Consider the following 23,798-nt stretch of genomic DNA (forward strand, 5'->3'; position numbering starts at 1 on the left):
CATTATCACATTTCTATACTTATAAAACTGGAATAGTTCCCTACATATTAGTTTGACTACATTTTGCCCTTTATAAAAATTCTTCAAATCATATATATATATATATATATATATATTTTGTTGAGGAATCTTCAAATCATATTAGTAAGAGCCTTGATTATTATTTTTTTGTATTTTTATTGGTGAAGTATAGAAACTAAAAAGTGGAAAAAATATCTCCTTCTCAATCAAATAGTACAATATCTTGCATATCTCAAAGTTCTTATTTTAGAGAAACAAATTATAAAAGATAATATTCTATTCACAAAATAATCTAGTTTAGGAATATTAATTAAAATAGTATAAATCTGCCTCAAGTTTCTATAGACATAAGATTATATCTAGCACAATCAGTATATAAACACAAATACCCCCATCATCCATTTCATTATATAGAATCAAGAATGGGGTCTAACTGTTTAAGCCCATCTCTTTTATTCTCTAAGAGTTTCATTATGTTCTTAGTTGTGTCTATTATAACCATTGTTTGTGATGCTGCTATTACTGATGAAAGGAAGGTTCTCCCATTTTCTCTATCTCTGTAAACTTAATCAGTTTGTGTTGTTTGTATTCTGTATTTATTTAATCGCGCGTTATTGTTGGTTAAGGTATATATTGTGTACATGGGTGGGCTTCCAGCTAGTAGGGAATACTCTCCAACATCTCACCACAATAGTATTCTTGAAGAAGTTCTCGAGGGAAGGTACGTACTTTACTAGTTAAGGCTAGAAATAAGTGAGGATTTTTTCAGTCGATCGGTTATATTGCTAGACATCATTTCGTCAATATTAGACTTTCTATAGAAAAAAAAAACAAGACTAATTTTGGTGGGCTTGATATGATTGTTTTGTATACTAATAATCGTATAGCTCGGTGGAAGATGCTATTGTCCGAAGTTATAAAAGGAGTTTCAATGGATTTGCAGCAAAGCTCACAGAACAAGAAGTTCAAAAACTTTCTGGTAACTTATTCCTCCTAATTAACCTAATATATATATATAGCTAGAGGAGAAGATTAAGTTTCATTTCTGGTTAATAATAATAGTAAATATTTGTCTTTCTAGGCAAGGAAGGCATTGTGTCTATTTTCCCAAACCGAATGCTTCAACTTCATACAACGAGATCATGGGATTTTATGGGATTATCAGAGACTGTGAAACGTAATCCTACTGTCGAAAGCGACACAATTGTAGGTATACTAGATACTGGAATCTGGCCAGAGTTGGAGAGTTTCAAAGATGATGGATTTGGTCCACCGCCTAAGAAATGGAAGGGTGTCTGTGAAGGTGGTACAAATTTCACCTGCAACAAGTAATTATCTTTACACCCTTGTCTACTTGCTCTACGTTAGTCTACAATATTAGACATTTTCTACATTCACTTAGGGTTTTAGTCAATATTTGGTCCACCCGGCTGGCTGGCTGGCGCTTTAATAAGACTACGAGTAAAAACAAGTAATGTTTCCCTAGGTATAAATCAATTAATTATAGCTTAATGATTTTGTTTCAATTAACTTTCAGCAAGCTCATTGGTGCAAGAATTTATTCCGAGAAACTTCGCATGGGATCCGCTAAGGACCTAGTAGGACATGGTACACATACTGCATCAATTGCAGCCGGTGCTGTCGTAAAAGATGCAAGCTTCTTTGAGTTGGCCAAGGGAAATGCAAGGGGTGCAGTACCCTCAGCAAGAGTTGCTGTTTACAAGGTCTGTTACAGAAAAAGGTGCCCAGCTGCCCAAATCTTAGCTGGGTTCGATGATGCAATTGCCGACGGTGTCAACATTATTTCAATCTCTGTAGGGTTATCTAAGTCGACTGGCTTTGACGTGGACCCAATTGCCATTGGTTCTTTCCATGCCATAAAGAGTGGCATTCTCACGTCACAGTCAGCTGGTAATGATGGTCCAAAACCACAAAGTGTAAGCAGTGCTGCACCTTGGTTGTTAAGTGTAGCAGCAAGTAGTACAGATCGTCGGATAATCGACAAGGTAGTGCTAGGAAATGGGAAGACAGTCGTGGTAAGCCTCAACTTCTATTAGTTATATGTGAAATTCTACTTAAATACTATTAGGTTAACAAAGAATGTTCAATTTAATTGCTCATATGTGGTGGCTAGGGTACCGGGGTTAATTCTTTCACCTTGAATGGAACTAAATTTTCACTTGTATATGGGGCAGAAGTTTCGAGCAAGTGTGGTGCCGCAGCTGCTCGGTAATTTATTTTACTAAAGAATTTGGTTTTATTTATAAAACAGAATTTTATGTTAATTTTAAATACTACTGAGAAAATCCAGGAGTTGTGAATTCGGCTGTGTAGACAGAAACTTAGTGCAGGGGAAGATTGTTGTATGTGATAAGGAAAGCAAAGGTCAACAAGCTCTCGACAAAGCTTTAGGAACAATCATGATTTCTAACGAACGCGATTTTTCTTGGGTTTATCCTCTACCAGCAACTCTTTTAGGGAACGAAAGTGGTGTAGATGTTAAGTCTTATATTCAATCCGACAAGTAAGTCCATTTGAATTCGATAAAGTGAATATGAATGTATAATACAAAAAGAAGGCCATCTAATTTCTATGTTATCTCTTTTCTCCACTGATTGCAGAAACCCTGTAGGAACTATTTTGAAAAGTGAGTCTATAAAAGATTCGAAAGCTCCTGTAGTTGTTTCTTTCTCTTCTCGTGGGCCGAATGTCCACTTACCTGATATTATCAAGGTAAGTATTTCGTCACGCACATATATACATATGTAGTATCATCGAATGTTGTCTTTTTCATTTTTGTTTAACGATTAAATTAATCTAACCACAGCCAGATATAACTGCCCCTGGTGTTGACATTTTGGCTGGGTTTTCACCTTCCGCGAATCCATCGGATGTAGAAGGAGATGAAAGAAAGGTAAAGTACAATATATTATCCGGGACGTCAATGTCGTGTCCTCATGCAACGGGAGCAGCAGCTTACGTCAAAACTTTTCATCCTGAATGGTCTCCTTCTGCAATTAAATCTGCTCTTATGACTACTGGTATGTATAATCAATTGAAGTCCTCCTCTTTCGTATGAGTGGGGTACTTGAAGTCTATATTTACTCACTATTGTTTGATTTTTTTAGCTTGGCCAATGAATAGGACCAACAATGAAGAAGGTGAATTTGCTTATGGTGCTGGTCACATTGATCCTGTGAAAGCTGTTAATCCTGGTCTTGTTTATGAAACACTTCCAGAAGACTATGTCAAAATGCTATGTGATCTTGGTTATGACAAAGCTAAAGTTATACTCATAACAAATAGTACTTGTCCCGAAAGTACTGGTGCCAGAGGAACGCCAAGGGATCTCAACTATCCCTCGTTGGGTGCTCATGTTGAAGCAAATGAGGCAGTCAACTTGAACTTTACAAGGACTGTAACAAATGTTGGTTTAGCTAGTTCAACATATAATGCGACGATCAGATATTCAGATGAGAGGGTTAAGGTGACAGTGAACCCTAGTGTTTTGTCATTCAACTCTTTGAACGAGAAAAAGTCTTTTATTGTGACTGTCGTTGGAAAAGAATTAGGTCCAGATGTTACATCCTCTTCGGTACTGGAATGGTCGGATGGGGTTCACAGTGTGAGAAGTCCTATTGTCATCTATTCACAGTTTATTTCTTCACAACCAAGCAATTAGTAAAAATTAGATTGTACCAACTCAGCGTGGCAAAAGCTTGTCGTAGATCATTTCTGTTGAATAATAAACAATATACTTTGTCCTATTCTTTTATCTCTACAAAAGTTTCTGACACTAAGTAGCTAATTATCTCCGCTTACAACATCTTATCTCTACGGAATGTGAAGATTGTCACATTGGGTAGTAATGTATTTTCACCACCCATGATTTTGGACCCATTTCTGTCTGGAGCAAACTTTTCTTTGTATTAGTAATCTTAACAAAAATCTACGTGTTTCTTTTTAGATGTCTAGTTCCCCGTGCGATGCACAACAACAATCATATGTGAATGATTTCATTTCTTTTTCTTTTTTTTGGTTTACGAACATGTTTGAAGTCAAAGCTGATTTCATCCACTGAGATACTCTAATTACATATAATTAGGTAAAATGGTTCTCTTGATATACAATGTGTTAGGACAAAAACTACGTACCAAGACTCAATATTGACATAAGTTTCTCTCTGAAGATTCCCACTAAGAATTATTGAATCATTCAGGAAGTAACCATCCATCCATCTTTTTGTCAATCCCACTAAGAATATTGCTAGATGTAGCAAGTATTCTGTTACAAAATTTGTCAATCCCACTAAGAATATCTGCCGTCGAAATGTGTTTAGTAGCATTATTTCTGCCCTATTCTTTTTCTCTACAAAAATTTCTGACACAAGTAGCTAATTAACTCCGATTACAACAATATTTGAATTTGTCACATTCGGTAGTAATGTAATTTCACCACCTATGATTTTGGACCCATTTCTGTCTGGAGCGAACTTTTCTTTTTATTAATAATCTTAACAAAAATCTACGTATGATACTAGATCAGTTTTAATAGGTTTTCGGCATATAAAGCACTGTTAGATGTCTAGTCCCCCGTGCGTTGCACAACAACAATCATTTTTTTTTTTTTTTTGGTTTACGAACATGTTTGAAGTCAAAGCTGATTTCATTATTCTCATACCAGATCAGTTTTAACAGGTCTAAAGTGACTGGAAGGCTGGAACATAATAGGTTTTCGGAATATCAAGCACCGTGGGATGCACAACAACAATCATATGTGAATGATTTCATTTTTTTTTTTGGTTTACGAAAAAATACTACGTACCTAGACACGTTATTGACATAACCATCCATCCATCCATATTTTTGTCAATCCCACTAAGAATATTGCTAGATGTAGCAAATATTCTGTTGCAAAATTATCTTCAATTGGGTTTCTTCTAATTGAAGAATTAGCATGAATAGGTTGAGAATACTAAAATGAAGCTTCCAGGAAGTAACCATCCATCTTTTTTTGTCAATCCACTAAGAATAATTGCTAGATGTAGCAAGTCTTCTGTTACAAAATTTCTCAATTGACTAAGTCGATCAAATTATTAGTTTTTTCGATCCACTAAGAATTGTACTATTCATTTCATCCACTATAAATATGGCATCAGTTTCTTCATTATGAATACCACAACTAAAAAATGGCATCCGTTTCTTCTTCATTAGCAGCAAAGTTTTATTTTCTTCTCCTATGCTTTCTCTCCTATGCTTCAATACCCACAAAAAGTTTTACCTTAAAACTCATTCACAGAGACTCCCCAGAATCTCCTCTCTACCCTGGTAACCTCACTTACCCCGAAAAAGTCAAGCGCCTCGTTTTCTTCTCCGAATCCCGGGCTCTATATTTGAATTCTAAAGCTACAAATTATTCATCGTTAACCAAAAACCAAACGGTACCCATTGTTCATCCTCATGATCTCATTCAACCTCCAGTTGCTAATAGTGCCAGCAGTTTTCTGTACTTAGTCCAACTAAAGTTCGGACCTTCTGATCCCTACTATTTGGTACTAGACACCGGTAGCGACCTAATTTGGACCCAATGTAAAGCTTGTGAGCCAAACTGTTTTCCTCAATTTGGAACGCCAACTCTCGATCCACCTAAATCAAAAACTTTCAGAACTCTTCCATGTGACCACCCTTACTGTAAAAAACCGAAATACACATGCGACAACGGAGAATGCAAATACAACATTCAGTATTTAGAGGGATACTCTTTAGGTTACCTCGGTACAGAAACACTTAGTTCCACAGATAAGGATGAATCCTTACTGAATACAATATTTGGCTGTACTACAGCAAGTAGTGGTCTCGGATTTGAAGGAGATATAGATGGTATTCTGGGTATGAGCAGAGGTATTGTGTCATTGATATCTCAAATGAGAGATGAAACAGAGAAATTCTCTTACTGTCTAGTAGATGAAATGAAACACGAAGACGCTCGTAGTTACCTAACATTCGGTGACAATGTTAGGTTTCAAGGCAGTGTTCAATCGACTCCATTTATAACCTTGATCTCTGAGCCAGACTTGTACGGACTGAAGCTTTTGGACATTAGTGTTGGTAACCGGAGATTGAACTTCCCTCCGGGTACTTTCGATATGGGAGAAGATGGACATGGAGGGTGCTTCATAGATTCCGGATATGCTTTTACAACCATTGCTGAGGAACCTTACAAAGTTTTCAAGAGTGCTATAGTAGAGCATTTCGGTGATAAGCTCACACCGATTCCGGGGCTTCATGATATAGATTTATGTTTCAAGATACCTCAAGATTATGCTGCCGAAGTCCCGAGTGTTACGTTCCATTTCGAAGAAGAAGCTGATCTAATAATGAAGTCAGATACTGTGTTTAAGTATGATGGTACGGAAGGCTATTACTGCCTTTTTATTCTTCCTAGCAAGAGCAATGACTTCACCATTATTGGCACACTTCAGCAGGTGGATATCCGGTTCCAGTATGATTTAGGAGCACAAAGACTTTCGTGGGCTCCGGAGGATTGTCATTCCCATCCCTAGTGATCTCTCTCGAGTCATCTTTTATATAGTAATTAATGATGTAATGACATTGTCGTCTTCGCGACGTGTCGTATAAGTTTTTAATCAAATAAACTAATAATGAAATCAGAGTTCCATTCCTTCTATCCCTACTCTTAAACTTCAAACATGCAAGAAATTGGTAGTACATTTTTTACCTAATAAAACTAGTGAAAGCAGAGTAATAGTACTTAACCTAACTAACATAAATGATGGTTCCAAATGAATAAACTTGTCAAAAACCCTAACTTTAAGAAGAAAACAATAATGAGGTCTACCAATTGATTACACATCGGAAGCCCATATTTAATCCCTTCGATTTGAAATCAGGATTTGGTTATATCTTGTGAAGGAGATCAAGATTACACATGTTATGGAGCTAACAGCCCATCTACAATCATCATACATGTTATGGATCTAATTACACTTCTAACAGTACATATCAAACCAATCTCATAAACTTCCTTCTTCCTTCTCTATCTACATCAAACAACAAGACAATTATCAAGAATGGGTATCGAAAAGCCATAGCCGGTCGAGGCCCAGATACCGTTTACGGGTCATTTCAGTGTAGAGGTGACATTACAGAAGAAAAATGTCAAGAACATGTTGAAATAGCATCAAAAGAGATCACACAATATTATAGATGTCCAAACTCTAAGAAAGCAATAATATGGTATGATGAATGTATGTTGAGATATTCAAATCAACCATATTTCTCTATAAATTCTCAAGGTATTAGGTGGGTTAATGAATGATCTTGTGAGAGAAGCTATTTTTAATGGGTCTTCTTCTACTAAATTCTCAAATAACACAGACTAGTTTCTTAAGGTATATGGTTTAGTACAATGTAATCCTTAAAGATAATTCACAACCCATGAGGTCTTGTTGATAAGTACACTCCTAATAAGGTGGGATAGCAAGAGGTCTTATTTATCTTCATGAGGATTCTCGCCTTAAGGTTCCATTCCTTCAAACAAATTCACTACGGAAAGTCTAGACATATTCGCCGAAGGCATAACTCGATTAAGCAATTGTTGGCTAATGGAGTAATTTCCATAAATTTTGTGAGATCTAAGGAAAACCTGACAGATCCTTTGACGAAAGGATTACCGAGAGATGTTGTAAATGTAACGTCGAGGGGATGGGGATAAAGCCTATATCAGAGTAAATCATCTATGACGGACACCCAACTCTGGAATTGGAGATCCCATTACTTTGGTTCAATAGGACAACTAAATTGTAGATGATAGATTATGAAAACTCAACGGAGAAAACTCCTATCCACCCCTATGACAAAGAAAGTGTACATGTTCAATGTGGCGGATGAGATCTATAGCTTAGGTATACCAAGTGGGGGGAACAGGACACCCTTGATGGACTCACCTATATGAGTGTGGAAGTGGAGCCGCTTCTTATGAAAATTTGGCTATTCTCTAGAGCACTCACGAATACTAGGATATGCTCATGGCTGGTAACGAGCACAACCAAATGATCTTGACAGAAATTAGAGGACTTGTGTGTGAGGTTTGTTAATCGAGTCTACAAAACAGAAGTTCGGTTCAAGAACATCATGTTCACTGAACGACTAGTAGTCCCAACGAACCATCACAAAGCAAATGTTCAAGTCATAACGACACCTTCGCTGACACACAATGCCTCGTAGTCTTTTCTACTATTCATCTCTTCTAATTTTATTCATGTGGGGGATTGTTAGTTTTGTTTGAATAAAATATAATCTTTAGCTTTTATTTTGGAATAAAGTGAGCCCACCCTTTTGGAGGGAACTTTTTTTTCCATAAACAAACAAAATACAATTTTATAGTAACAACATTTATAGAACAAAGTGTAAAACATTTTCATCCTCTTTACTAAAATAGAAATGAAAACTTCAAACAAAAGTGTTTTGTCCCACATCTTTCAAAGAGAAAACTAGTTTGAGTTTATATGGAGAAAGTCGGGTGTAAGGGGTGTGACCCATTGGGATTACAATAGTGCTCTCCGGAGGAAAGACCCATCACTTTTTAGAGGCACACCTTACCTTACCCGACCCTGGCTCCGGCTCCATATTAGAATTGAAGTTTGCTTCTTCAGTTTTTGACAAGGAACAGTTGAATCGTAAGGCTTCGCTCACATACTGCAAAAACAATATCAAATTCGACGGTAGCAAGGGCGTTTGAAGTCTTCAAGATAGTGAGTCCAACTCGTGCCTCTGTTCCACCATTATTGTTTTATTGTCTACCTGCAGGTTCATTCTCTCAGTTGGTTCACTTACTGTTATTTAAAGCTCTACAACGAGAAGAAGATGCAATCAAAGAGATTTGTATTTTATAGTAACCTGGCAGTTAGGCCCACTAATGAACTGGTCGAGAGGCCCACTAGTTGGATGGCCGCCATCAGTTAACATGTTTAATTGATACTTACATGAACAAAATGGATCGAGAGAGTCCCGAAAAAAGGAGCGCTCCTTAATAAGCCTGGTAGACAAGGAATTCTGCTATGATCTGACCATGGGTTTACCGTTAAATGCCTCAAGTTGTTGAATGTACTAGGCATTGTCGTCATACCATTTTCACTTAGAACCTTCAAAATTGTGATTTGTCAATTAGCTTTCACCCGACAACAACAACCAATCGAGACAAGACTTCTAGAATCACATGACAATGCATTTTGTGTCATTTATACGACTTCCACAGGCTTATGAATTTTGTATCCTACCAGATAAACTTACGAACTACTTGTACGCACATATTTCAGGATTAATGACTAAATAAGTAATTTGTTCGGTAAGATGTGAAACCTGACTCAGATCTGAATTTATTTGAGTCAAATTTCAAAATGTTAGTATCTTTTATCGAGCCCTTAAAATGATTGTCTTGTGCTGATTTTGAGCACGTTTGAGTCAAACATAAAATAAGTTTGGCCAAAAAAACCTACATAACTTAAAACAACTATTTTGATGGGAAAACTCATACTCATTATTCAAATTCACACATTATAGACTCAGACGAGTCAGATTCAGACAATATAGAATGTACCGCCAAAGGTTCCAACAATACCTAATATATATATATATATATATATTTTAAAATTTTGACATGACGAAGATCCTTGAGAATGCGGAGATCCTTGAGAATGCGGAGGATCTGTATCTGTTTCAAGTCAATACTAATACAGTCAAGTGCAACTTCAATCAATTCTCTCCATTGATGATAGAAAAATGTTCAGGAAAAACGCCTGCAAACTTAAATCGTGAAAGAGTTGGAATGTTGATTTCAAGCCACCTAACACCACTACTGCCGATTTCGCAATAATCTAACACGAAAGACTTGAGGTTCGATCTTGGGTGATGGAGATCAAGGTACGAGATAACATGACAACCTATTAGTTGTAATTCTTCAAGACACGGAGAATTCAAGATCAAATGACAAAGCGAGTCCTCGAGTAGTTTTACTTTTGTAAAAATTGCAGTCTTAAGTGAGACAAAATTAGCATATATAGAGTATATAAAGTTGCCATTCATTAACTTTAGATCGGTCAGTGATTCATTTTGCAAAGAAGATAGAAATAAAGTGGATATGGATATTGGGAAAACCCTTCAATATCAAGTGCTGAAAAATGACTAACCATAGCAAATCTAATAAACTTCTCCATTGGATGACTACAAACTTGGGCGAAACCAAGTCGAAGTTTGTGAATTTGCTTAATCTTACTACATAAAAACACATATTCAACTAACATAAAAAATTATGTGCTCGATCATCAAATTTTAGCTTATTATATCTTTTGGAGAAGGATATAAAATCTAGGTCTAGAAGAGGATGTTCAATCCATAAGGACTTCCATCTCTTCGACACCAAACTCGTCAAAACTGCGTCTTCAGTAGGAAGTAAAGTAAGAATTTGTAGTAAAATGTCGGGCAATCGACTTATATGATTTTTATCCATCTCTTTTTTGTTCTCTTCTTCTATGTCATTGATGGCTATTGATTTTAAGGTTCCATTCCTTCTATCCCTACTCTTAAACTTCGAACATGCAAGAAATTGGTAGTACATTTTTTACCTAATAAAACTAGTCAAAGCAGAGTAATATAGTACTTAACCTAACTCACATAAATGATGATTCAGAATGAATAAATTTATGTGAGTCAAAATTTCAAAATTAGTCTAGATCAAAAATCTACATAACTTACAACTATTATGAGCTATTTCATCAAAAAAAATATATATTATGAGCTTGGGTAGGAAAAATTAGACTCAGACTATTCAGACTCAGACAATTTAGACTCGGGCCATTCAGATTCAGACAACTCTGACGTAGACGAGTCAGATCCAGAAAATAAAGATCGTACCGCATAAGACTCTAAAAATGACTAAAAAAGTAGAGTAGAATATTAGGAGGGTTCAAACATGTCAAAAAAAGAGTAACGCACCTCTAAACACGTGCTAAAAAGTGTTAAAATCTTGACACGCTTGAAATTAAGAACGTCGAGGAGTCGCATCTGTTGCAAGTCAAAATCCATAGTGCTAAGTGTAGCTTCAATCAGATTCTCTCCATTGATGATAGAAAAATGTTGAGGAATAAAGCCTGCAAACTTAAATCGTGAAAGAGTTGGAATGTCAACTTCAATCCACCTATCGTCCTCATGGTACGGAATCAACACGAAGGACTTGAGTTTCGATCTCGGGAGATGGAGACGAATACGCCAAGGAATATGACAACGTATTAGTTGTAATTCTTCAAGACAAGGAAAATTCAAGATCAAATGGTAAACTGAGTCCCCGGGTAGTCTTAATTACATCAGTGAAAATTGCAGTCTTAAGTGAGACAAAATTAGCATGTATAGAGGGTATAAAGTGGCCAAAGTTTAACTTTAGATGGGTGAGTGATTCATTTCGGAACGAAGATGGAAGTGAAGTGGAGATGGGTATTGAGAGAAGAACCCCTTCTAAAGCAAGTGCTGAACAATTACTTTTCATAGCAAATTCAATAAACCTAGGGGTTCGACGTTTATAGAAGTTCGAAGCCACGGAAAAACTAAGTCGAAGTTTGTGAAATTGTTTGATCTCACTACAAAAAAACACATGTTCAACTAACTCAAAGTTCAACAAAAAAAAAACTAACTCAAAAAAATTATGTGCTCGGTCATGAAAGTTTAGCTTATTATATCTTGTGGACAAAGATATAAAATCTAGGTCAAGAAGAGGAAGTTCAATCCATAAGAACTTCCATCTCTTCGACACGAAACTCGTCAAAACTGCTTCCTCGGTAGGAAGTAAAGTTAGAATTTGTAGTAAAATGCCATCAGGTAGTCGACATATATGATCTTTATCCATCTCTTTTTTTCTCTTCTTCTAGGTCATTGATTGATTTTAAGGTCCCATTCCTTCTATTCCTACTCTTAAACTATAAGCTCAAAAAACAACAAAAGCCAGAAAGATGGAGAGAAACAACAAAAGCGAGATAGTAAGAGAGAGAGTGTGTGTGAAGTGTGATAGAAATCAGAGAAGATGAACTTTATTAATCTCTTTAGAAAACTAGATTGATTTGATTATTACAAGCTAATCGATTTATATAGTTCTTCACTCATTTAGTTAGAGAGAGAGAGAAAGATAATCTGTTTGTAACAACCTAACTACTGAGTTAGTTATGATTTAGTTAGTTAGGTTGTTATTTATTCTATAGGCACCTCGGCCAATGACTCTTATATGTATATTATTACACTTCTGTAACACCTTCTTCTTCCTTAGTTATTTATCTTTCTCACACTTGACTTACACCATTAGTATACTCACTCTTGACAAAACCAAGTGATAAGAGAAAGGTGCCAAATCTCTGAAACCAAGCTCTAGGAGCTTGTTTCAGCCCATAGAGACTTTTATGTAAGTGACAAACATAGGACGGATTAGAAGCATCAATAAACCCCTGAGGTTGTGTCATATAAACATTCTCTTGAAGTAGTCCATGCAAAAAGGCATTAGACACATCTAATTGCTGAATAGACCACCCATTAGAGACAGCTAAGTTGAGAACTATTCTAATGGTAGCTGCTTTTACCACTGGGCTAAAGGTCTCTGAGTAATCCAACCCATCTTTCTGATGATAACCCTTAGCAACCAAACGAGCTTTAAACCTCTCTACAGACCCATTAGTGGTATATTATTACACTTCTGTAACACCTTCTTCTTCCTTAGTTATTTATCTTTCTCACACTTGACTTACACCATTAGTATACTCTAACAAAGTGATTGGTGGGCGGAAGTTGTGAAGGTGGAGAGAAGATGAAAATTATGGGCAAATTTACAATTAAAAAAGTTTTTTGATCAAGATATAAATATGCCCCTTAAGATTGAACAGACTCTTATACATGGGAAATTCAAAAAACAGTTGGGTTCTATTCTTGATTCTACTTTTAGATTCAAGAATCAAGAAAGTTAGTTAGTAGTTAGAGATTCTAACTTCCAATATATAACTGCCCCAAAAGTTAGTTTTAACCGTTATATCTTCTCTCTCTCTCTCTGTTTCCTCTAATAAGCTAACCCAACCCCCCTTCTTCAATCTCTCCCTTGCCTTATTACTACTCATCAACCAATATCTCCTAAAGAGAGAGAGAGAGAGAGAGAGAGAGATGCACCCACCTCTGATAATATGCATATTAATCCTTCCACCACCACCACCATGGACACCACCCCCTCCTCCGCCGCCACCACTACCAGCAATGCAACCACCTCTGTTTCTCCTCCAATTTCTACCCCAGTTCAAACTTCCAGTACCATTTTAATTCCAGAAACTGCCATGGTTGATTTGGTAAATGACCCAGAGGAAGATTTCTACCCTCATGGACTTTATGAACAAATCCAACAACTTTTGGAAAGCTCGATTCCTGGATTATCAGGAAATATGGAGACTAATCCCTCCACCACCACCACCAACAATACAACCGCCTCAGTTTCTACATCAGTTCAAACTTCCACTACCCCATCAGGAAAAGAAAAAGCTAAATTCTTGGGTGCTTCATCATCTCCTGGAAAATCCATTTCACTACCATCTGTATCTTCATCTTCACCTATTAACACCATTACTAAAGATGGTGACTCTAATAAGGTAAGAAATTATGAAAGATTTAATGACATTGGTTTTGTTTAATTTTGTTGGTTTTCAGGAAGCAACCCAAAATCTTGTAGGACTTCTCACAAGTTTGACTCTTGCAAGTTTGACTCTTGCAAGTTTGAGTCTTGCATCTTCATCATCATCATCATCATCTCGAGGGGATCCCATTTCTCAATCTCCATCTCCACGCGGATCTCCATCTCCACGCGGATCTCCATCTACATCTTCAACACCATCTCTACCTCCATCTCAAGTAAGGTAAGAAATTGTACTATTTAGAATAGATGAGTATTCATTGACATTGGGTTTGTTGAATTTGATTTCTGGCAAACAGAGAAAGGTTGAGAAGAAAGCTGAAGGAGAAGGAAAAGGTTGAGAAGAAAGCTGAAGGAGAAGGAAAAGGTTGATCTGAGAAGAAAATGAGTTTCATTTCAATACTAATTCTTTCATCGCGCAGGGAATACGTTTTTCATTTTTTCTTACTTGCTTTAGTTCATGGAGTTTGGTTTTCATTCAATTTGTCACTAGAAATTTTGTAATACAATAAATGAAAAAGAAAAGGCAAAGAAATGGTCAAGAGAAAAATTCAAAGATCAGAAGGAGACTTTGGCTAGACTCCAGGAGGGGATTCACAATTTCGACAAATTGGAGGAGACTAACAACTTGTGCGATGAGGATCTTTTGCTCAGACAGAGTATGAGAGCGGAGCTGGAGAAAATTCTTAATCTGCAGGAAATTAGTTTGAGACAAAAATCGAGAATCAATTGGCTTGAGGCAGGAGACAGGAATTCGAAGTTCTTCCATGGCATTATAAATTGTAGAAAGAGGTCGAATCGGATAGCAGCTTTGAGAGTAGGCGATGAGCTTATCATGGAGGACAAGCAGATCAAAAGTCGGGTGGTCGAGCACTTTGCAAATATTTACAAGGAGCCGGCTATGTGGAGACCTGGAGTGGGTAGTCTAAACTTGCCTTCGATTTCGGATCTTCAAGCTGAGACTCTGGAGGGAGCATTCTCGGAGGAGGAAGTCCTTCTCGCAATCAAAGGCTTGGCCAAAGATAAGCTCCGGGGCCGGACGGTTTCTCCATCAAATTTTACGACAAATGCTGGAGTATTATTGGGAGTGACTTTATGAAGGTATTTTCGGATTTCTGGCTCTCGGGTAGTTTAGATTGGAGATTGAATCAATCGTTCCTCGTGCTTATCCCTAAGAAGGATATTACAGAATCATTGAATGACTACAGGCCGATAAGCTTAGTGGGGGGACCGTATAAGATCATTTCCAAGGTTTTGGCGAATCGACTTAAGACGGTTCTAGAATCCATCATGTCTCCTAATCAAGGGGCTTTTATTAGCGATAGACAAATTCTCGACGGGGTTTTGATTGCTAATGAATTGCTGGACTCCAAGATGAAATCTAAGTCCTTGGGTATTATGGTAAAGGTTGATTTGGAGAAAGCTTATTACAAAATCAGTTGGGATTTCCTTTACGACATCATGACTAAGATGGGTTTCAAGTATAAATGGAGAACATGGATTTTTAATTGCATCTCATCGGTTTCTTTCTCGGCTTTGATCAACGGTACCACTTCTTCGGTGTTCATGAACTCCAGGGGGATCCGTCAAGGAGACCCACTGTCACCTCTCTTATTCCTGCTCGTGGCGGAAGTTCTTAGTTGTATGGTTAAAAGAGGAGAAGAGATTCATTGGTTTGATGGTTTCAGGGTTTCTGATAATGGAACGTCTATTTCCCATCTCCAATTTGCGGACGACACTCTATTTTTCATCAAAGAAGACATCAACCAGATCCGCAAGCTAAAAGACACTCTTATATGGTTTGAAGCAGCCTCTGATCTTAAGGTCAACTTCGGTAAAAGCCAAGTGATTGAAGTTGGGAGGGTGGAGGGGTTAGATGACTTGGCTTCGACTTTTGGATGTGTTAAAGCTTCTCTACCTATTTCCTATTCAGGTCTTCCGTTGGGGTTCTCATATAGATCTAAACACCTCTGGGATCCAGTCATCGAGAAGGTGGCTAGGCGCCTCTCTCCGTGGAAGGCAAGACTTTTGTCAAGAGGGGGGAAATTGACTCTGATTAAGGCGGTTTTATCGGCTCTTCCCATTTATTTCTTATCTCTCTTCTCGGCTCCGGTTTCGATTTGTAATGAATTGGAAAGAAAGTTCAAGGATTTCTTTTGGGATGGTGAGATGGATAACAAGAGAATTCATTGGGTGGCGTGGGAGATTCTTTGTAGGCCGATCTCTCAAGGGGGCTTGGGAATCAAAAGTCTGAGGAGGATGAATGATGCATTATTATCTAAGTGGCTATGGAGATTCGGTAAGGAAAAGAACCTTCTGTGGAGGAAAATCATTAAGGAAAAATATGGGGAAGAGGAGTTAGGGTGGATGTCGAAACCACCAAAAAAAGCGTATGGGGTCTCGGTTTGGAGGGGGATTTATAGTAGGTGGCATAAGTTCCATTCCATGTCCAAGATTAAGGTCGGGGACGGAAAGAATACGAGTTTTTGGGGTGATATATGGGCTAAGGACACATCCCTTAAAGAAGCTTACTCGAATCTCTTTTTGCTCTCCGAGTCGAAGGATGGGACTGTTAGCGATTTCTTTGACATTAACTCAAAGGTTTGGAGGGTGGATTTTAGGAGAGGGCTCTTTGATTGGGAGTTGGAGGAGGCAAATAGCCTGTTGAACGACATAGAACCATACTGCCTCATCAATCATCCAGACGTTAGGGTGTGGATATCAAATCCGGATCCGGAGAAGGTAGAGTTATCAGTGAGTGCGATGTTTTCGCTTTTGTCAAACCAGGGAAGGGAGTCTAAACCGGTTTTTAGAGATATTTGGAGAAAGAATATACCCATGAGGGTGAGCGTGTTCTTATGGGCTGTGATTTGGGAGAGGATTCCAACCATGGACAACTTGAGGAAACGGGGATTCATCTCGCCAAATCGCTGCGGTCTTTGTGGGGACGATGAAGAATGCTCCTCGCATATATTCCTTCATTGTGACACGGCGAGGGGTGTGTGGAACAGGTTCATGAGTAGTATCGGGATTGCCTGGTGTACCCCTAGTTCCATTACAGAACTCATGTTGGCTTGGAAAGGTATCAAAGGTAGTAAACACAAGAAGGCTATTCTCAACATTATTCCTAAAGCAATCATATGGGCAGTCTGGAGTGCTAGAAACGATGGAATTTTCAGAGACAAACCTCGATCACCAGAGTACATCTTCTTCGCGGCTAAATGCCTTATTTACCATTGGAGCAGATCGTACAAGTGGGCAAAATTGTATTCTTTTAATTGTATGGTTGAGTCATGGGATGGTTTCTTAGATTCGCTTTAATGTGTAGCTTTTTTTTCCGTCGGTCGTGGTGGTCTCTGGAAAGGATGGATTGGTGTGTCGGGAGGGGTCAGTGGAGTGGTCCTGGTGCTTGTATTTCGTTTCGTCCTCTGTCCCAAAGGCCTTTTTAGCCTTGTGTTTCTCTGTATTTTCCTTTTTTCTTCATTAATTTAATCAAAGTATTCAAAAAAAAAACAACTATACAAATTTGTTCTTTTATTTTCTGCATCTTTTACTTACACCTTCGTTTCTCGACATGATTATCCCATAATCCGGTTTAAATAGTGCTCTCAGTTTTCCTTCTTGTCTACTTATAAAAAATGTACAAGAGTTTGCATTTCAATAGTTGTGGTGAGGTCTTAAAGTTCGAAACACACGAGCCCTAGTTTCCCTTAAACAATCACTTTCGAGTATTTATAGGTAGGTGTTATGTTCATAACCCACGATATAGGCAAGAGTTTACAGCTCAATAGTTGTCTCGAGGTCTCAGGTTCGAAACTTAGGAGCCCTCCAAGTTTAGATAATAATCGTACATTTATTATCAAAGATGATAGTCTGTTGAGCCACCATCCAGGCTGGTCTTCATAATTTACAACTTATCTCTCTCTCTCGTTTGTCGAAAATGGTAAGCTTCTTTGATGATTGAAAAGGTGTTAGCCTTTTCTAGTTTTATTAAGGAGGAATGGTGAAGGAAGAGGCCGAAAATGGTTAACTTAATTGTAGTTCATTATAGGAAACTGGAATCTTGAACCTCAAAGCAACTGTAAAGGTGAAATTGTAACCCAAATTGGGAGGTTTTGTTTACTGAGCCATTCCATCTCTTTTTTCTTTGAACGAGTTGATGGTAAGTGGTAACCACCGAAATGTGGGTCTAGGAGTGGGAGTAGGTCGAGCGCCATCGAGATGTGGGTCTAGGAATGGGAATAGGTCGAGGAGACTCGCTGAGTGTACTTTCTTCATTGACATTGCCTGACTCGAGCACCCAAGCTCTTAGCTTACGTGAATAAAAAGGCAGGTTTTGGTGGACACTTGACAAAATAGAAGTACTAATTTTCAGACTAATCCCACCAAAACTATCAAGCTCATTGGATAACAACTCATTGGGGCTCATCGAATAGTTAGGGCTAGACTCAGGAGCAGCAAGTCTGATAGACGAGACATGTTTCGATTTGTCTTTGTCTCCGATCATTTGTGAGTTTTAGGTGAAACCCTCTCTTCTTTGTCACCAACCGAAGTATGCACGAGGGTGTAGCATCCTTCAACCATATATGGGCTTTGCTTGACACACCTTTTTCGTAGATGACAAAGAGTAACTGAGTAATAAGTAAACTGACTAGCCCGTCTAGCTCAGTTGGTAGAGCGCAAGGCTCTTAACCTTGTGGTCGTGGGTTCGAGCCCCACGGTGGGCGTCATGACTTTTATGATGATGTAGGTACCATAATAACGTAGTGCCGTATCAAGATAAGTAGCAATCACAATAATCAAAATATGAATATATATTTATTTATGTATGGATATCCAAATATTAGAGAAATAAATATATACATATATTATTATGTCTAGTTTTATATATGTGTATATATATTTATGCTAGAGAATTATAATAATATATATAACTAGAGAAAGATATATATTATTAGAACAAATATACCCTAGCTATATTGTATTTTTGTAAGGATTTTGTTTCCCAACATTATAAATAGTTTTCGTTGTAATTGATAAAATACACAAGTCATTCTATCATTTTTCTCTTCTTAGAAATTCTTTATTACATCAGAGCCAAAAGCACTCTAACGAGTTTAGTTGATAAAATCTAGGTCTACAATAGAAAGTTCAATCCGTACAAATTTCCATCTCTTTGACAAGAAACTCGTCGCAACTGTCCCCTTAGTAGGAAGTAAAGTAAGAATTTGTACTAATGGTGTGGGGAGTAGTGGGCTCTTGTACTAGAGATAATGGTGCCGGAAGTAGTGGGCTCTTGTGCTAGTGATGCAGACAAATTTCTATCATCAGCAAAGGGAAATGAAGATCAGAGAATATTATCAATCGAGTTTATTATTAATCAGGTTTATCGTTTTGTTCTTTACTTTATCAGTTTATTTACGTATTTTATCAGTTTATTTACGTATTTTATCATTGTTATAATGGTGGATTCCATTACTTTTACGCTTCCGCAACAATCTACATCAGCTGGGCCCCACGGTGGGCGTCATGACTTTTATGATGATGTAGGTACCATAATAACGTAGTGCCGTATCAAGATAAGTAGCAATCACAATAATCAAAATATGAATATATATTTATTTATGTATGGATATCCAAATATTAGAGAAATAAATATATACATATATTATTATGTCTAGTTTTATATATGTGTATATATATTTATGCTAGAGAATTATAATAACATATATAACTAGAGAAAGATATATATTATTAGAACAAATATACCCTAGCTATATTGTATTTTTGTAAGGATTTTGTTTCCCAACATTATAAATAGTTTTCGTTGTAATTGATAAAATACACAAGTCATTCTATCATTTTTCTCTTCTTAGAAATTCTTTATTACATCAGAGCCAAAAGCACTCTAACGAGTTTAGTTGATAAAATCTAGGTCTACAATAGAAAGTTCAATCCGTACAAATTTCCATCTCTTTGACAAGAAACTCGTCGCAACTGTCCCCTTAGTAGGAAGTAAAGTAAGAATTTGTGCTAATGGTGTGGGGAGTAGTGGGCTCTTGTACTAGAGATAATGGTGCCGGAAGTAGTGGGCTCTTGTGCTAGTGATGCAGACAAATTTCTATCATCAGCAAAGGGAAATGAAGATTCATCAAATATTACATGTCTAGAGACATATTCCTTGTGAGAAACTAAGTCCAACCACCTATATCCTTTATGAATTTGACTATAGCCAATGAAAGGCCAGCGGTTTGGGGAAAGCTAAATAGTGTCCGGGGTGTGAAGACTTGATCAAAAATTGGTCAATTTTGTTTGACAATTTTATTTAGGGGGAAAGCAAAATACTTCTCCACCTCACCTCTCTCTCTCTCTCCACCTCACCTCACTCTCTCTCCACCTCACCTTACTCTCTCTCCACCTCACCTCTATCTTCTCCGATTAGGTCGTCGATCGGAAAAAATTTCCAGCCGGCGACCATAAAAAAAAAAAAAAAAAAAAAAAAAAAAAAAAAAAAAAAAATTCCACTCTCTCTCTCTAGAAACTCCGGCGAAGGGGTTTCCCTTCGCCGGAGTTCCAGTATGTCCTTCAACAGACCGGAACTTCGTCGGAGTTTCTAGAGAGAGAGAGAGAGTAAGCCGGAGTTTCTAGAGAGAGTGAGAGTGAGTGAAAAAAAAAATTTCTTTATGGTCGCCGACCGGAAAATTTTCCGGCCGGCGACCAGATCGGAGAAGACAAAGAGGTGAGGTGGAGTGTTTTTTTTATTTCCCCTTAAAATTTATTTCCCCGGAAAAATTCTAAAATATTACATATTACCTTTAAAATTTTACACCCCGGAAACTATTTAGCTTTCCCCAATGAAAACACACTTGGCTTATTTTGGACTTAGCTTATCACTCTTTTTTTTTTTTTGGAAGTCGACTACGATCTACGTATGTCGTTACATTTGGCATTGATACATCAAAGATGTGATACGCTAAATAACTGCCCACTCAAACTGAAACAAGAACCGGGCCTATAGCCCAACATGACAATGGCCTAAAGCCCAACTACATTATTTACACCCTAATAATCTCAAATCAAATAACCAAAGATTCCACCTTCTCTGGGATTCGAACCTGAGACCTCCAGGGATTTCTGGAGTTTATGTCAACACTTTGGAACCACTTGGGCTACCAACTGTTGACGCTTATCACTCTTAGTATCACCAAGATAAGGATAACATAATGAGCCAAAGAGTTTAATCATATCATAATGTGGACTTTTATGAAACAAAATTTCATAAGGAGTCTTATAGGATAACACCTTACTTGGTGTCATGTTGCTGAGGTAGGTGGGAGTAGAATAAGCAAGGTACCAAAATTGTTTGGGCGTGGAAGCTTGAAATAACAAGGTATTGCTCAAAGAGGTAGTATGTTTATTCTTTCTTTCTGCCCTACCATTTTGTTTTGGAGTGTAGTGACAGGAACTTCTAAAAAGAATACTACATTTGCTTAAGTGAGCTTGAAAATCTCCTTTAGCTAGTTTTAATGCTCCATCACTTTGGAAACGCTTTACGGGGAGACATCAACCTTTTATAGTGTCTTTGAAAGTGTTGAAAGCATTGCACGTTGTCTGATCTTTTTTCATAGGGTAAATCTAAAAAAATCTACTAAAGTCATCCATGAATATGATGTAATATTTGATACCTGACTTAGTAGTGACAGGAGTTGGTCCCAATATGTCACAGTGAATCAATTAGAGTGGTTCAGAAGAGATACTTGTTGATGAACGAAAAATGAGTTTCTAACTTTTCCTAATTGACATGAAGAGTGATGTGGCGTGAAAATGCTACATTTAGGTCACTTAACTTTGATGAGTTAGTTCTTTTCGGGTTTTATTTCTAATTATTTATGTGTTTTTATTGCTAGGTAGTTTATTTGGGGTTTGGCGTGTGATTCGGAATAAAAATAGCAAATTATCACAGTTTCATCTCATGCCGCAAAAGAGAAGAAAAGAGAACCAGGGGTATTTTGGTCAAAATCAGAAGTCAAACAAGAAGTAGAGTCAATGGCGAGTCCAACGGTGAAAACGGAAGTCAATTCTGAGTTCGGACGAGGAAGTTGTGAAAGATATAAGCCAAGGTCTTTTTTTGAAGGCACCCCTCTTTGGTTCCAATTGTAGAGACTAGATGACAACACTCCCTTGGTCTCTAATTCAAAGCCCAACATCTAAGTCCAAGTTCAAGAACCCAAAGAAGAAGGAAGGTGTAGAGATTTTATTGGCACCCTCTCTTTAGGGATCCAAGTCAAGTCTGAGTCAAAGTCAAAGTCTTGACCTAGGGTTTTAGTAGTAAAGAACAACTTTTCATCTTCTTCTTCATCAAAGAACCAAGTTAGAGAAAGAAAAAGAGGCTAGAAGGGTTCTAGGGTTTTGTTCTTGGGAGCTTGAAGCTTGGTTTGAGAGAGAAGAAGGGTAGAAGAGAGCCGGCCAAGCTTGGCCGGCCAAGGCTTTGGCTGGCACAAGAGGGACAGAGAACGGCCGAACAGCAGCTGCTCCAGCACGAGCAGCAGCTTCTCCGACACGAGCAGCTCGGGATTTGGCCACGGGACGCGCGCATAGCTCGGGACGGCACAGCAGCTTTCACGGGTTGGAAAGGAGCAGCAGTCACGGCACGGGCTGAAGCAACACGGACAGCAGCTGCTCGAACGAGTGCTGCTCGGGACTGTTGAAAATGGTGATGAGGTGTAAAGCTACTTTGTTTGAAGCTTTAGGTGGCATCAACCAAGGTCTTGGTGTCAACTACTATGTGTGGTGTCAAACAACATGAACCACCTATTGTAAATGAGACATCTCACCTTGGTGATAAGTCTCTTACCATTTGAGGTGGCAATTTATCAAGAGGACACCATGAGTTGGTGAGACACCTCATTTGTTGAGGTGTCCACACCATGTTTCTCCTCCAACACTATAAAAGGAGATGAAGAACTTCAATTCAATATCATCTCATTCTCATCCCATCCATTCCATCTCATAAGCAAGCCAAGTGAAGAGAAAGTGAGTTAGTATTAGAAAGAGAGTTTAGTTTCTTCTAAATACCTGTCTTTCCTTTGGTAAAGAGAGAGTTGATAGTATATCTCCTAGAATAAGAGAGAGGTTGTTCATAATTGTTATCTCCTTATTTAGATAGAAGAAGTTGTAAATAATTCATCTCTAAGTGTAAATCTATCTACAAAGTTGTTCATCTTCGTGTTATTCGATATTCGACTTTAGTTGCAATTGAGTTCTGAGACTCACAACCTTTTTAACAGTGGTATCAGAGCCCAGGTTCTTGTCGGTTTGGATAGTGAAAGAAGACACCAAAATAATGGCGGCAAAGTACGATATAGAAAAATTCAATGGGAATAATTTCTCATTATGGAAACTGAAGATGATGGCAATTTTGAGAAAAGATAACTGTCTGGCGGCAATTGAAGATAGGCGGGTTGATATGCTTGATGACGCTAAGTGGAACGAGATAGATGGCAATGCTATTGCAAATCTACACCTAGCACTAGCCGATGGAGTATTATCAAGTGTAGCTGAGAAGACGTCAGCAAAAGAAATATGGGATACTTTAACAAAGTTGTACGAAACCAAATCACTACACAACAAAATCTTCTTGAAGAGAAGACTCTACACTCTTAGAATGATGGAGTCAACAACGGTAACAAACCACATCAACACCCTTAATACTTTATTCTCTCAACTTACATCAATAGGGCATAACATGGACACGGTTGAACGTGGGGAAATGATACTTCAGAGTCTACCAGATTCATATGATCAACTCATCATCAATATTACCACCAATATAGAAGTTCTGTCCTTTGATGATATTGCTGCTGCAATACTTGAAGAAGAAAATTGGCGCAAAAACAAAGAAGATAGACAAGAAAGCTCACAACGTGTTGAAGCTTTGACAATGATGAGAGGACGATCAATGGGACGTGGCTCAAGTGGCAGTCAGAAGCAAAGTGATGTGACACGAAAATGTCACATTTGGAGAGCCTAACTTAGACTAATTAGTCCTTATC

At 37.8% G+C, this 23,798-nt stretch overlaps 2 protein-coding genes and 1 non-coding gene across 3 annotated transcripts; all 3 read left to right on the forward strand.

Annotated features, from left to right (window-relative positions):
• Positions 1–432: 432 nt before the first annotated feature.
• LOC147560424 (subtilisin-like protease SBT4.4) lies at positions 433–3,786 on the forward strand. Its single transcript, XM_086658016.1, has 10 exons — positions 433–557; positions 648–742; positions 909–1,000; positions 1,103–1,349; positions 1,559–2,057; positions 2,156–2,250; positions 2,333–2,545; positions 2,643–2,754; positions 2,849–3,062; positions 3,150–3,786. Exons 1-10 carry the CDS (start codon positions 444–446, stop codon positions 3,701–3,703), a joined length of 2,235 nt encoding a protein of 744 aa, XP_086514142.1. The 5' UTR covers positions 433–443; the 3' UTR covers positions 3,704–3,786.
• A 1,423-nt stretch (positions 3,787–5,209) lies between these two features.
• Positions 5,210–6,583, forward strand: LOC147560425 (aspartic proteinase CDR1-like). The gene has a single exon (XM_086659282.1). It carries the CDS (start codon positions 5,210–5,212, stop codon positions 6,581–6,583), a length of 1,374 nt encoding a protein of 457 aa, XP_086515408.1.
• An 11,817-nt stretch (positions 6,584–18,400) lies between these two features.
• Positions 18,401–18,473, forward strand: TRNAK-CUU (transfer RNA lysine (anticodon CUU)). Its single transcript has one exon. It is a non-coding gene; the product is annotated as a tRNA-Lys (tRNA).
• Positions 18,474–23,798: the final 5,325 nt, after the last annotated feature.

The sequence above is a fragment of the Eschscholzia californica genome, unplaced genomic scaffold (genome assembly GCF_041429995.1).
Source record: "Eschscholzia californica isolate CP2 unplaced genomic scaffold, dmEscCali1.0.p SCAF_2, whole genome shotgun sequence".
NCBI lineage: Eukaryota > Viridiplantae > Streptophyta > Magnoliopsida > Ranunculales > Papaveraceae > Eschscholzia > Eschscholzia californica.

Bases quoted from the DNA above. Each gene is read 5' to 3' on its own strand.
- LOC147560424 (XM_086658016.1), top strand. From the start codon at position 444: ATGGGGTCTAACTGTTTAAGCCCATCTCTTTTATTCTCTAAGAGTTTC. The intron at 2,546-2,642 runs GTAAGTCCATTT...CACTGATTGCAG, and splicing joins TCTTATATTCAATCCGACAA to AAACCCTGTAGGAACTATTT. The intron at 3,063-3,149 runs GTATGTATAATC...TGATTTTTTTAG, and splicing joins ATCTGCTCTTATGACTACTG to CTTGGCCAATGAATAGGACC.
- LOC147560425 (XM_086659282.1), top strand. From the start codon at position 5,210: ATGGCATCCGTTTCTTCTTCATTAGCAGCAAAGTTTTATTTTCTTCTC.